The 13,045-nt window shown below is 38.4% G+C and overlaps 1 protein-coding gene across 1 annotated transcript in view; it reads left to right on the top strand.

Annotated features, from left to right (window-relative positions):
- MPZL1 (myelin protein zero-like 1) overlaps positions 1–13,045 on the top strand; it is a 23,645-nt gene that overhangs the window by 3,238 nt on the left and 7,362 nt on the right. The window contains exons 3-6 of the mRNA XM_008575579.1: positions 2,674–2,887; positions 3,505–3,637; positions 3,778–3,791; positions 5,358–5,446. Coding sequence (XP_008573801.1) covers positions 2,674–2,887; positions 3,505–3,637; positions 3,778–3,791; positions 5,358–5,446 — 450 coding nt within the window. The remainder of the gene's footprint in view (positions 1–2,673; positions 2,888–3,504; positions 3,638–3,777; positions 3,792–5,357; positions 5,447–13,045) is intronic.

Genomic DNA, 13,045 nt, shown 5'->3' on the forward strand with positions numbered 1-13,045 from the left:
GGTCTGTATGTGGGATCCGAACCCTTGGCGGGAGCACCACCGCGCTCCCAAGCGGCGCACTAGCGCAGTGCGCCACCGGGCTGGCCCAACATGCTGTATTTCTAATTAATGTTTTTAGCTAATTGATTTGTACTTACACACCAGTCTGATTGCAGTTTCCTCCAGAATGCTCAGTTATTGATATAGGATTCTTTATCTCTGAAATGTCAGGACACATTTAATAAGATGAGCAGGTTGCTTTTTGTTTCTGTAGGTGTTGCAGAAAAAGTATATTCAAATCCAGCATACCATAGATGGCTTTTCTGGTTCATGGAATCAGGATTCACATGTCTAAAACTGAACTCATTTTTTCTCCCCTCTTTCCCCTATCTGCTCATTCTTTTAGGGTAGTTGTGTTCTTTTAGGAACGAGTTCTTCCTGCTTAATTTTTTCTTTATTCTCCTACTTCTGAACTCTTGCCATATAAGTTGTATGCTGTCTTTAACTTCTGACCCCTCCATAAGATCTCTTTTTTTAAAAAAAAACCTTTTAGCCCTTCAAACTCACTACCCACATTGTATAGGCCACTCCTGTGATACAGATCCCTTAATATGACAGTTTTTCTCTTCTTCATCTTGAGTATAGTTGTTTAAGAGGAGATACCTGTCTTGCATCTTTGCTATCCCTCATAGCTTTAGCATAGTGGCTTGAACTTAAAAAATATTGGTTGATAATGAGATGTAGTCTTTTTTGTGAATTTTTTACTCTTCATTTCCATCTCTCACTGGTTTGATGAAAGCATTATTCATCAGTTCAGTTCAGCAAACATATGTGGTTCCTACTATGTGCTAAGTGCTGAGGAGTACAGAGATAAGTACAACTTATCCCTTGCTTTCAATGGGCACCCAGTCTAAGGAGGGAGACTAACTGAGGGAGCAGTATGCATAAGACACAGTAGTGAGGAACAGTACAGAGCAGGCCATCATTGCTGGCTTAGAAATGCAAGGCAGAGAGTATTTGGAGATGGTGGAAAGGGAAGGTGATGGAGGAGTTTGCTTGCTAAGCTGAGATTTTATGGTTTGTTTCCTGACAAAGAAGAGAGAGTGAAGGACTTTGAGCAGGCAAGATATGATCAGACAAGAGATGCATTAAATAATGGAAGTAGTCTCAGCTCTGAAATCAAAGCTGGGTTTAAATTTCATCTCTAAGACCTATGACCTTGGGCAAGTCACCAAGGTTTTCTGAGCCTCACTTTCCTCATTTGTGAAATATCAGGCAGATGAATCTCACCTTGTAGGATAGTTTTAAGCATTTGAGTGTTGTTGGGAGACAGTTTTCCATGGGTCTTTCACACATTTCTGCACGTCTTGCAAGCAGAGGCACTAGCTGCCTTTGTCCTGAACTTTCTTTGTACAGTGACTAACCTTGGAAGATATAGATGGTGTTTCCTTCTGGAGCAAATGAAAGGTTTGCTTACTGTCCAGTATAATAAAGATAATGTCTTTTTCCAGGGCAGAAGTCAGACATGCATCTTTAAAGGGTTAATTGGATGGGAAGGAAGATACAAGAATCAAAGATTACTTTAAAATTTATAGTTTGGGAGACAAATGGTCATCATCAATCAAGATAAGATACATTGGTAGATGAAGTTTATAGGAGAAAATGACAAGCTTGGGGGACGGAGGCAGCCTGGTGATAAAGTGAGTAGGCAATTGGGTATGGAGTCTAGAGCTCAACAGACACTGTCTACGGAGAGATGTTTGGGAGCTGACAAAATATAGATAGTCATTAAATCATGGGAACAGATGAGACTGCACAGTGGTCCTCAGCATGCTCCAAGGGTTCAAAGATGTTCTATGTGAATTGCCAGTGGAGCTGATCTCCACCCCAGCCCCTCACCCCACCCATGAATGAGAACAAAGACATTGAGCCTCCAGCTGGGCTGTTTGGATTAAAGTATGAGGATAGACCCCCTCACACTGGGCCTCACCTTGCTTCCAAGGTGCTGGGTTTGACAGGGTTTACTTTGAGAAGTGAGTTTCTTTGCCAGTAGGTCTGAGGAGAGAGCAAAAAATGGAAAGAGAAAGGGGCTAAAGGCTGAACTTTCAAAGGCAGGTGAGAGCAGTTTGTGCTGTGTGGGCTTTGCTTCTTTCACATATGTGACTTGTCCATAGGAAACCAATAAGTAAGAAGGAGCAGCCCACGGATAAACTGATCTGTGATATTTTGGCTTCTTTTTCTTCTTGCTTTGTGAATGACAAACTTTCTGAAGCCTTTGGACTCACTGGGCCCCATCACGGTGTTGTTGGAAGAGCATTGGCTTTGAAGAGTCAGATAAGCCTGGTTTACACTCTGAGCCCACCACTTCCTATCGTTGTGACCTTGGGAAAATGGCTTCTTTGAGTCCTTATTTCCTTTTGTATGGGTGGTAGTAATAATTACATCAGTGAGATATTGAGATAATGAGAGATGATATACAAGTCTGTTTCTTGAACTAAAACCTGTCAGGGTTGAACCCCATGATCGCCAAGCCCTGTCTGGCTTAGATTCCATAGCTTCAGATTTGTAATATGATGCTGCATTTCTTTATGTGTGAAGTCTTTTTTAAAAGACCATTTCACAGCATTCCTGTTACAGAGTTTAGGAATTCTGCTTTTGAAAATAGCTTATTTGTTATTTTTTTTCTAATTGCAGTTTTTCCACTACTCCCAAGGGCAAGTATACCTGGGGAATTATCCACCATTTAAGAACAGAATCAGCTGGGCTGGAGACCTTGACAAGAAAGATGCATCAATCAACATAGAAAATATGCAATTTATACACAATGGCACCTATATCTGTGATGTCAAAAACCCTCCTGACATTGTTGTCCAGCCTGGGCACATTAGGCTCTATGTCATAGAAAAAGGTACTTCCTTGAGTATTTTTGCAGTAATGATACCGTCCCCTTTATCTCATGTTTAGTTGGAGAAATAAATAAGAGTTATATTTCAAGGTGTGTTTGAAGGGAGTGTTTTTGCCATACAGTTGTGCTCCCTGATTTGATTTCAGGAGTATTAATTTTTCAGTGTTAATTAGAAGGAAAACCAAATTTGTTATGGTTAGATGCAGTGAGCAGTGGGAAAGAAAGAGATTAATACTGCTTTGATATTTTCCAGGAGAAAGTTTTGACAGTTCCAAAAACAGTACAGTAATTTCTTCCCTTTTTTGAGAACAAGCAGGAAATGCGGGTTCTGGTGTCTCACTCTGAGACAAAGTCTGCTTTGTTGGAGAGTGGATTGAAGTATATTCACATCTCCAGTTTTTCTTTGATATTAGAGCATTGAGAGGGATTGTGGGTGTAGAAATGCTTAGCTCTGTAGTTCATGTTTGTATGTCATCAGTTAGATACTAGGATCTCATAATTTGGATAATAAAAGAGGGTATGGTAACCGCTAAAGGAAGACACCTGCTTTTTAATTTAATAAAATTTTATTCCTTCTCTCTGTAGCAATGCACCTTAACTCTTTTGTTCTTTCTCTCTAGAGAGTTTGCCTGTGTTTCCAGTTGGGGCGGTGGTAGGTATAGTCATTGCTGTGGTGCTGGGTCTCACTCTGCTCATCAGCATGATTCTGGCCATCGTCCATAGAAAGAAAAACTCAAAACGGGATTACACTGGGTAAGAAACACTGTTTTTGAGGGGAGGAGTGAAGGGAAGGAATTAAGGTTTATAAAAACCTTAATTTTTTAAGGAAAAAGGATGGTGAAGAATTAGCTACTGTTTGCTTTCGTGTCAGCATTGGGCAGTCTCCTTCGGAGATGTTCTGACATGGGCAAGCAGAAATCAGTGGCCTGCTATCAAACGTGGAATATGATACTAATCCCTGTTCTACAGTTTCCTTCTTAGGTTTGGTGAAATGAACTCAACAGTCTGTGTTCTGTGTTTCAGTACCATCCAGTCTACAATTAGTATTCTTAAGCCACAGACGTGTTTAAGTTTAATTTGAATTTCTTGACAATCGTCATCTCATAAGATGTTCTTTTCAGTTGGGTAACTATAAAGCCCTAATCAAGAAGTTAATTCAAGAAGAATAAACTAATCATCTCATAAGATGTTCTTCTTTTCAGTTGGGTAACTATAAAGCCCTAATCAAGAAGTTAATTCAAGAAGAATAAACTACCCCCACCTCCAGCCCAACGTGATGATGTGACAATGCAGGGCTTTTCCTTTTTATAGTTCCCTCACCACCCGCCCACCCCCCCAAGAATAAGCAGTCTTGTTGCTTTGATTATTCTTTTGGATTCACCCAAACTGGGATATTAACAGTTGACAATAAAATATACCAGCAATAAAGAAAAGTAGACTGTCTTTTTTGTTTAGGGATTCTCAAAAGGAACACATTTGAGCATAGGGTATGTGTTTAATTGAAGGACCTTCTCTTTTCCCCACTCCAGCTGGAGAGCTAACGCATATAAGCTATGTAGAACTCATGTGGTAAGACTGGGAGTGAGGGCTGAATTCGAGTTGATATAGCACGGGCAGTGTCACAGGTGCACGGATCTAACTTTAACCGTCCTGAAGGGACTGTGATTTGAGAGGAGTGCATGCCCTGAACTCTCTTGCTGGTGGATGGTGGGAACCTCTGTCTATGAGCTCTGCTGATCTAGAGTTTTTAAGAGTGCTGTGTTTTAACAAGTTTGAGTGTTCAAATTCAGATATTAATTGCTTGGAATGCTTCTACTCTGCTGACTGTATCTGCCCCCTTGCATGGTGATGGTGAGTGTTTCGTGAATAAATATTGCTGGATTGTTGGTTTTCAACATGAGACTAATCCAGGGTGGTGTCATGCCTATCTTTGTAGTTCCTGTTTTTGGGTTAATAAAGGGACAGGAAAGTGTTCCTTAGAGTCCTGCATGGCATGATGAATGCTGCTATTCTTACTTTGGTTTTTTTCCCCCTACCCTGCCTTTTCTTCCTTGGTGTGCTGGGATCAGATCCTGCTTATCTTCCACTTCTTAAGAAAAGCTGACATAGAAGACACACTGGGACTATAACAGGGCTGGGTCTCCTCTTCCACTCCCACTAGACACATGGTAACTAATCACATTGCCCGTTGTTGTTAATATTCATGTGTACATATTCAGCCCATCTCCCTTGTTGACAACTAACCAGCTAGCTCTTAGCTAACCCAACAGCTATTATGGTTTGTCCACAAATGTGTCATGTGTTTGTATTAGAAACATGTTGAGCATACCATCTGGATGAAGTTGGGTTGTCTGTTTACATGGAGGTTTTATGGTCATCTGAATATATATGCTCTTCATGTAAAATACCTGTGTGTGTGTGTGTACTGTTTGTGTGTTAGTTTTTGCTTTTCATACATGAATTGTATTATCAGAGAGTTTGTCACCGATTAAGCAGGCTCCACGGAAGTCCCCCTCCAACACAGAGGGTCTAGTAAAGAGTCTGCCTTCTGGATCTCACCAGGTAATGGCTGATTCCAATCCTGCCACTGCACTATGCTCTGCAGTTTAGTGCTCTGTCACTTCTTTGGGTACAGGAAAGAAAACTGAGCTGTGTAAGAGAGAGAAACAGAGAAAGGGAGGGAGAGGGCAATTAAAGGACTGGTCTAGGAAGAACACAAGAAAAATGTGTGGAGAAGAATCTGACCCAAGTAAATGTTGCCACCAAACAACCACTAACATATAGTTTACTAATAGTGTGGCTCCTTTAGCCCAAGTAGAATTAGGAAATGGCTTTGTCAGATGTGAAAGATTCTTCTTTAATTGCCCAAGGAAATAAATCTAGTGAACTAGATTCTATATTGAGATACTCTATAAGACAAGGAATCAGCAGGAAAAAGTTGATATTATTCTTATTGATAGTAAAAGAGGAAATTATTTTCTATGGATACTTTAGAAAAAATTGAAAGTAAGTGTTTGTTTGAATAGTTAATAGGCTTGGTGAACAAAAAATGGTTTTGGTTTCTTCTTCTGTAGAAAGTACAGAAGAAAAATAACTTTTATTTGGAATTTATCACAGAATCTAACATTGTGGTTAATATTGTGTTTTGGCTATGCTATTTTAACTATAACTGTGGCATGGCAGAAATTTCATAGTTTAGTACCGATTTGGTTCTTCTGGGATAGAAAGTATTCTCAGGAATTCAGCCAGTCATAGCTTTGCCCTGTTTTGTTAAGGAAACATCCATAGTCTTATTCCACAGTTGTTAAATGTGGTAAGGAAACTGTTATATTGGTGAGGAAACTGAGGCATTGTAATGTTAAGTTACTAAAAGCACATACCCAATTAGTGACTGAATTGGGGCTAGAACCCAGGTTACTAGACAGCATGTTCTCTACCACAGCATCAGGCTCATTACTTGTTCCTATTCTGTCTGTCTGTCTCTCGAATTACATAATATGCCTCAGATACCGCAGTCCACTGATTTGGATTGTGAATGGGAATAGGGTTGTGAGTGATGGCATGAGATTTACAAATAGGCATAACATCTGAAGAAGCCTTAGAAAATTTTTCTTCTGCTCTTGAAGTGCTAGGGGAGTTACTCTCCTGCTGAAAACAAACTAGAAAAAAAAGCAAAGAAAAGTAGTTTTCAAGACATTGGAAAACAGATTGTGCAGCACTGTGATCTCTGAAAGAATGGGAAAAAATAAGGTGAGACTTATGATTGCCTCAGTTTACTGCCTTGAGACAGTTTCCAGACTGCAGTGCAAGGAGGGGAAATGGGAACAGCACAGCAGACTCACTGAATTGAGGAGGGAGAAATCAAGTTGAGGAGGCCAAGTTAGCTAGGATTTATGAGGGATAGAAGCAGAGAAGAAGAAATGATGGTGTGTGTCGGGGTAGGGGGCGGGGAGGGAGGGAGAGGGAGGGAGCACCTGCGCATACACACAAGCACTTCAGAGATTTGGAGTGGGGTCCCCTTGAGTCTTTGGCTGAGTATAGATTTATGCATGTGGGAGAAAACTCTGAGACCAGGGAAAGAACCACCTGAAAGCAGGAGTTTGCACAATGCCTGGAGTTCATACCAGGCTGAGAATAGTTTATGTTCCTAAAAGCCAGAGTGAGGAGACTCCTAATACACACAGGACATTGGTTGGCGTGCTCAGAATGGTCGGTCATGCCTTAGTAGAGGGGCTAAATTAGCACCAGAATAAAGGATGCTATGGACCCAACATAGTAAAGTTTAAAAGGAAGCCTTTGAAGAATCAAACTAATCCAAAAGTAATTTAGCTGCATGCCACAACAAACTCCAACACCCTTTACAAGAATACAATGCAATCTAGCACCTACCTAAAAATGTAAGTTTTGCAATGTCTGGCACCAATCAAAGATTACTAGGTGTACAAAGGAGTGGGAAAAAGAGACACATAACCAGGAAAAATCGATCAATAGAAACAAACCTGGAAATGACAGAGGTGATGGAATTCATAAACAAAGATATTAAGTAAGTATTATAATCTTATAAATAAACATAAGGATGTAAAGGAAAGGTTGAACATAATAAGAAAAGAAATAGATGTATAAAACAGTCCAAAATGGAACTTATAGACATTAAAAAAAAAAAAAATTTGGATAGCATTAACAACACCTTAGACACTGCAGAAGCAAAGATCAGTGAACTTGAAGACCTAGCAGTAGAAACTATCGAAAATGAATCATGAAGGGAAAGAAAGACTGGGAGGAAAGTTCAGCAGAGCTTTATTCAGTGAGCCAGTAGATAATACCAAGCAATCTAATTAGCATCTGATAAGGAAAGTGGAAAGAAAAAAAATACTTAAAGAAATAGCCAAAATTTTTATAAATTTGATGAAAAACAAACCCACAAATACAAATTCAACAAACCCTAAGTAGAAGAAACAAAGAAAACCACACTAAGGCACATCATAATCAAATTGCTTAAGACAACTAATAAAGAAAAATCTTAAAAGTTGTCAGGAAAAAAAGAGGCATTATAGAGGAGCAAAGATAGGTGCAACATCAGACTTCTTTTCAGAAATCAAACAGGCCAGAAGACAATGGAATCAGGATTTTTGGACTGCTGAAGAAAAAAAATGATCAAGGTAGAATTCTGGGCCTAGCAAAAATATTTTTCAAACATGAAAACAAAACAAAAAGCTGACGGAATTCATCACCAGCAGACATACTGTATAAGAAATGTCAAAGGAAGTTCTTCAAGCAGAAGGAAAGGGACACCAGATGAAAATTTGTATCTATACAAAGGAATGGAGAGCACCAGTAATGGTAAATAAGTGCAAAATATGAAGGATTTTTTTTCACAATCAATTTTTTAAAAAAGGACTTTTTCCTCATTTAAAAAATACCTTAAAAATAAGTGACTCTTTGAAGCAGTAATAATGACAGTGTTTTGTGGGGTTGTAACAGGTAGAAGTAAAATGTATGACACAGTAGTACAAAGGATGGGGCGTGGGGAGTGGGGAGTGAAGGATGGAATAATAATATTGTCAAGTCTTTATATTATCTATGAAGTTGTAATTTGAATGTAGCTTGTAGTAAGTTGAAGATATATACTGCAAACCCACTGCCAAAAAAAGAGGTACAGCTAATAAACCAACTAAGGAGCTATAATGGAATCATAAAACAATAGTTAATTCAACAATGAGCAGAAAAGGAGAGGAAAATGAGCAAAAATAGATGGGAAAATAAAAAACAAATAGTGATGTGATAGATTTAAATTCAGCCACATTGATGATTACATTAAATAGAAATGGTCTGAACACTCCCAGTTAAAAGGTAGAGATGGTCAGATTGGATAGAAAAGCAAGACCCGGTATATGCTGTCTACAGGAAACCACTTTAAATATAAGGACCCAGATATGTTAAAAGTAAAAGGATGGAATTGAAAGTAGGGTGTTGAAGACATATTTGTACACCTATGTTCATAGCAGTGTTATTCACAGTAGCCAAAAGGTGGAAGCAACCCAAGCGTCCATCAGTGTATGTATGGGTAAACAAAATGTAGTATATACATCCAATGGAATATTATGCAGCCTTAAAAAGGAAGGAAATTCTTACACATGCTACAACATGAATGGGACCTGAGGATGCTATGCTAAGTGAAATGAGCCAGCCATAAAAAGATACATACTGTATGGTTCCACTAATATGCTGTATCTGTAGTGGTCAAATTCATAGAGACAAAAAGTAGAGTGGTGGTTGCTGGGGGCTAGAGGTGGGGGGAATGGGGAGTTGTTAAATGGCTGTAGAGTTTCAGTTTTGCAAGATGAAAAAATTCTGGAGATTGGTTGCACAATGATGTGAATGTATTTAATACTACTGAACTGTACATTTAAAAATGGTCAAGATGGTAAGTTTTATGTTATATATACTTTACCATATTTTTTTTAGAGTAGAAGGATGGAAAAAGATATGCTATGTTGACAACCCATCAAAAGAAATCTGGATGGTTATAATATCAAAGTAGGCTTCAGATCAAGAAATATCTTACCACATTTTTGTTAGAGTAGAAGGATGGAAAAAGATGCTATGTTTTCAACCCATCAAAAGAAATCTGGATGGTTATAATATCAAAGTAGGCTTCAGATCAAGAAATATTACCAGGGATAAAGAGGGAATTTTCATGATAATAAAGAAGACTCAACAGTCCTAAATGTTTATACTCGTAATAATAGAGCTTGAAAATCAATGAAGTAAAAACTGAGAGAACAGAAAGGAGAAATAGACATATTCACAGTGATAGTTGTAGATTTCAACAGTTCTCTCAGTAATTGATAGAACAAGTGTACAGAAAATCAGAAAGGATACAGAAGACCTGAACAACACTGGAACCAACCTGGCCTGAAGGACGTTTATAAAACACTCCTTCCATCGAGAGTGGAATTCTCGTTCTATTCAAGTGCACATAAAACATTCACAAATTAGACCATATTCTGGGCCATAAAGTATCCTTAAATTTAAAAAGATTGAAATCATACAGAATATGTTTTCTGGCTACAGTGGGATTAAACAGAAATCAATAGAAAGATACCTGGTACGTCTAAAATATTTGGAAATTAAACAAATAGCCCATGAGTTAAACAAGAAGTCACAAGAAAAGTTAAAAAATATTTTGGACTGAGTGAAAATAACACAACATGTCAACATTTGTGAGCTACAGCTAAAGCACTGCCTTGAGGATTGGTAGCATTAACTGCTTGAATTAGAAAAGAATAAAGTTCTAAAATTGATGATTCAGGCTTCTCTGTGAAGAAACTACAAAAGGAAGATCAAAGAAAACCCAACATAAGTGATAGAAGGAAATAATAAAGACGAGATATTGAAAAATTAGCTGACATTCTCATTGTTGTTCCCTTGTTCCTCTATAGGTAACGTTTCTTCTCTCTGGTTGTTTTGCAGATCTTCTCTATGCCTTTGGGGTTCTACATTTTGTCTACTATTTATTTTTTATTTATTCATTTATAGATTACTTTTTGTTGCTCTGACTTAGAGTTTCAATGGACTTCCTGAGTCGGAAAACTGGTGTTTTTAATAAACTCTAGAAAATTCCCAGTCATAATCTCTTTGAATTTTTCTTTTCTCCTTTTTATCTACTTATCTTCTTATGGAACTCTGATTAGATGTATACTAGACCTTCTCACCCTATCTGCCATGTCTCTTAACCTCCCTTGCATATATTCTATCACATTGTCTCTGAAATGTTTTCTGCATAATTCTTTCATCTCTGTCTTTCAGTTCACTAATTCTGTCTTTAGCTGTGTCTAGTCTACTATTTAGCCTGTTTTTAAAGTTTTTAAATTTTGCTTTCATATTATAGCTTTCTTTCCTAGAAATTCTATCTGGTTCTTCCTCAAATATACCTGACTAATTTTGATAGTTGCTTGTAACTTTATTACATTTTCAGTATCTTTATTTATTTTATTTTATCATATTAGATATACTTATTTTATACCTCAAAACTGATCATTCCATTGTCTGTAGTCTTTGTTGGTCTCACCTTGCAGTTTTTGTTTCTACAACTTTTGCTAATGGTGGTTTATTTTCTCATGTGTTTTGTGATTCAAAGACTGTGCTTCTCTTTCTTAGCACTTTGTGCAAATTCTTTGAGCTCTCATGTGAAATACATTACTCATGAGAGGATTTGTATTTCTTCTGCCAAGTGCCTTGAATACTACCAAACAAAGGCGTTATAAACTAAAAGCTTGGTTTAGGGTCTTTTGGGTTACACAGTTAGTTTGAATTCCACTTCCAAATCTCTGTGAATACAGGGCCATAGGTATGAATACTTGTGGGAGACCTTTTTCTCTTTTATGCTCTATGCAGAGCCAAGACCAAGACATACTATATCCCTATGATGGAGAGATCTTTTTCTAATTTCCCTTTTGAAGATGTCTTTGGGATTTTCCAGCTTTATGCTAAAGTCTCCACTCTCAATTACCACTTGGCTCTGGCCTGTTTTCCTATAGGTATAGCTTATTTAACTACTGGCTTAATTTTTTTCACATCATGGCACAAATGCAAAATGTTTGTATAAAAGTGCTGGCTGACTTTCATTGAGGGATCTCTAAATGTCAGTGTTGGGAGAGTCTTTTCTCTTGGGATAGTCGATTTCTCCTGAAAGAAATCCTCTAATTTCCTGGTTGGTAGTTGAATGGAGAAAGGAAGGAAGAGGCTCACTGTTCAGTATGTAGACTTTTTGCCCACCCTGTTTTCAGTGCCAACACCTCACCCTGCTGTGCCTACTGTCCCTGACTTTAGGTCATTTCTCCTGTGAGTAAACCCCCAGAGTTCTACATAGTCCTGACAATGTGACAATAGTATTTACTGGCTTTTAGAGTAAAATTGGAGTGTTCCTCATGGCTATTACATGAGTGTTCCCCATATGTCTAAATATGAAAATTTCCTCAAAGTTGTTTGCCAGAATATTAAAATTTTTTTGTCTATATCATGGAAAAGCCTAAAAATTATCTGAACATTTCAGGAGATTCTGAGGTTCTTGTGGGCAGGGACTGGGTGTTAATCATCCCTGCATTTCCCATGGTTAGCCCATACTGCATGTATGGTCAGCACTTTGGTGTCTATGGATGTGGTGAAAAGAGAACACACAATGTGATGATTAGCTTGTTAAAAGAAATGCTATGCTTGGTTGTGCTTAATTTATAAAAGGTTTTTATTGGTTTCATAAATTCTCTAATAAGATGAACATATCAGGTCAAGTAAGCTTTTCTTAAACTTACGGAAAAACTTACAGTTTAAGAAAAACTGGCTGAGTCCTGGGTTACCTCCTTTGTGCTCAGCTCAGACCCACTGAAGGCCTCTCCTCTCTGTTGCAAATGAGGGTTTCTGTCTAGATGGCATGCACCTGAACTACCCTTTGTCTTTACTCAGTTATTTTTCAGGTCATATTTGTACCTTTTTCTGTAGAGTTAAAATGGCTTTTAAAACTATTTTCTGCCTTCCCTGTTTCTGGAAGGTGTCAAACCTTTGGCAGTTAACACAAGACTTTGAAGAAGACCGTATGATTTCTAGCAGACTTACTTTATAATATTTGTTTTCTTTAGGTTTGCATTAGTGGTCTTGCCAGCTTAAATCAGGGATGCTCTCTTAAGGTTAGAAAATTTGCTTCAGATACTCCACAAAGTTCCTAAGCTGCACAGAGCATTAGCAAGTGATCCTAGGAGATGTTTTTACTCACCATTGCAGTGCTCACTTCAGTTAACATAGCCAAGATACCACTCTTTCAGAGGGGCAGGGTATTTTATTGAAATTGTCTTCACCAGAATACTTATGATGTGTGCTATCTTCAGTTGGCTCAGAGACAGAAAAGATTTTTACAGTTTAAGTAAGTTCATCTAATAAGATGAACATATCAGGTCAAGTAAGTTTCATGAGATTAATAAATACTTTTTTTTTTCCTTTTTGTCTTTTTTCGTGTACGGCAACGGATCGCAACCCTCAGTGTTGCTCCCGCACCTCGCTCAGTCAGTGAGCGGGAACCGGTCTGTATGTGGGATCCGAACCCTCGGCGGGAGCGCCGCCGCCCTCCCAAGCGGCGCACTGTAGCAGTGCGCCACCGGGCCGGCCCCA

Source organism: Galeopterus variegatus, unplaced genomic scaffold, assembly GCF_000696425.1.
Source record: "Galeopterus variegatus unplaced genomic scaffold, G_variegatus-3.0.2 Scaffold1209, whole genome shotgun sequence".
Classification (NCBI taxonomy): Eukaryota; Metazoa; Chordata; class Mammalia; order Dermoptera; family Cynocephalidae; genus Galeopterus; species Galeopterus variegatus.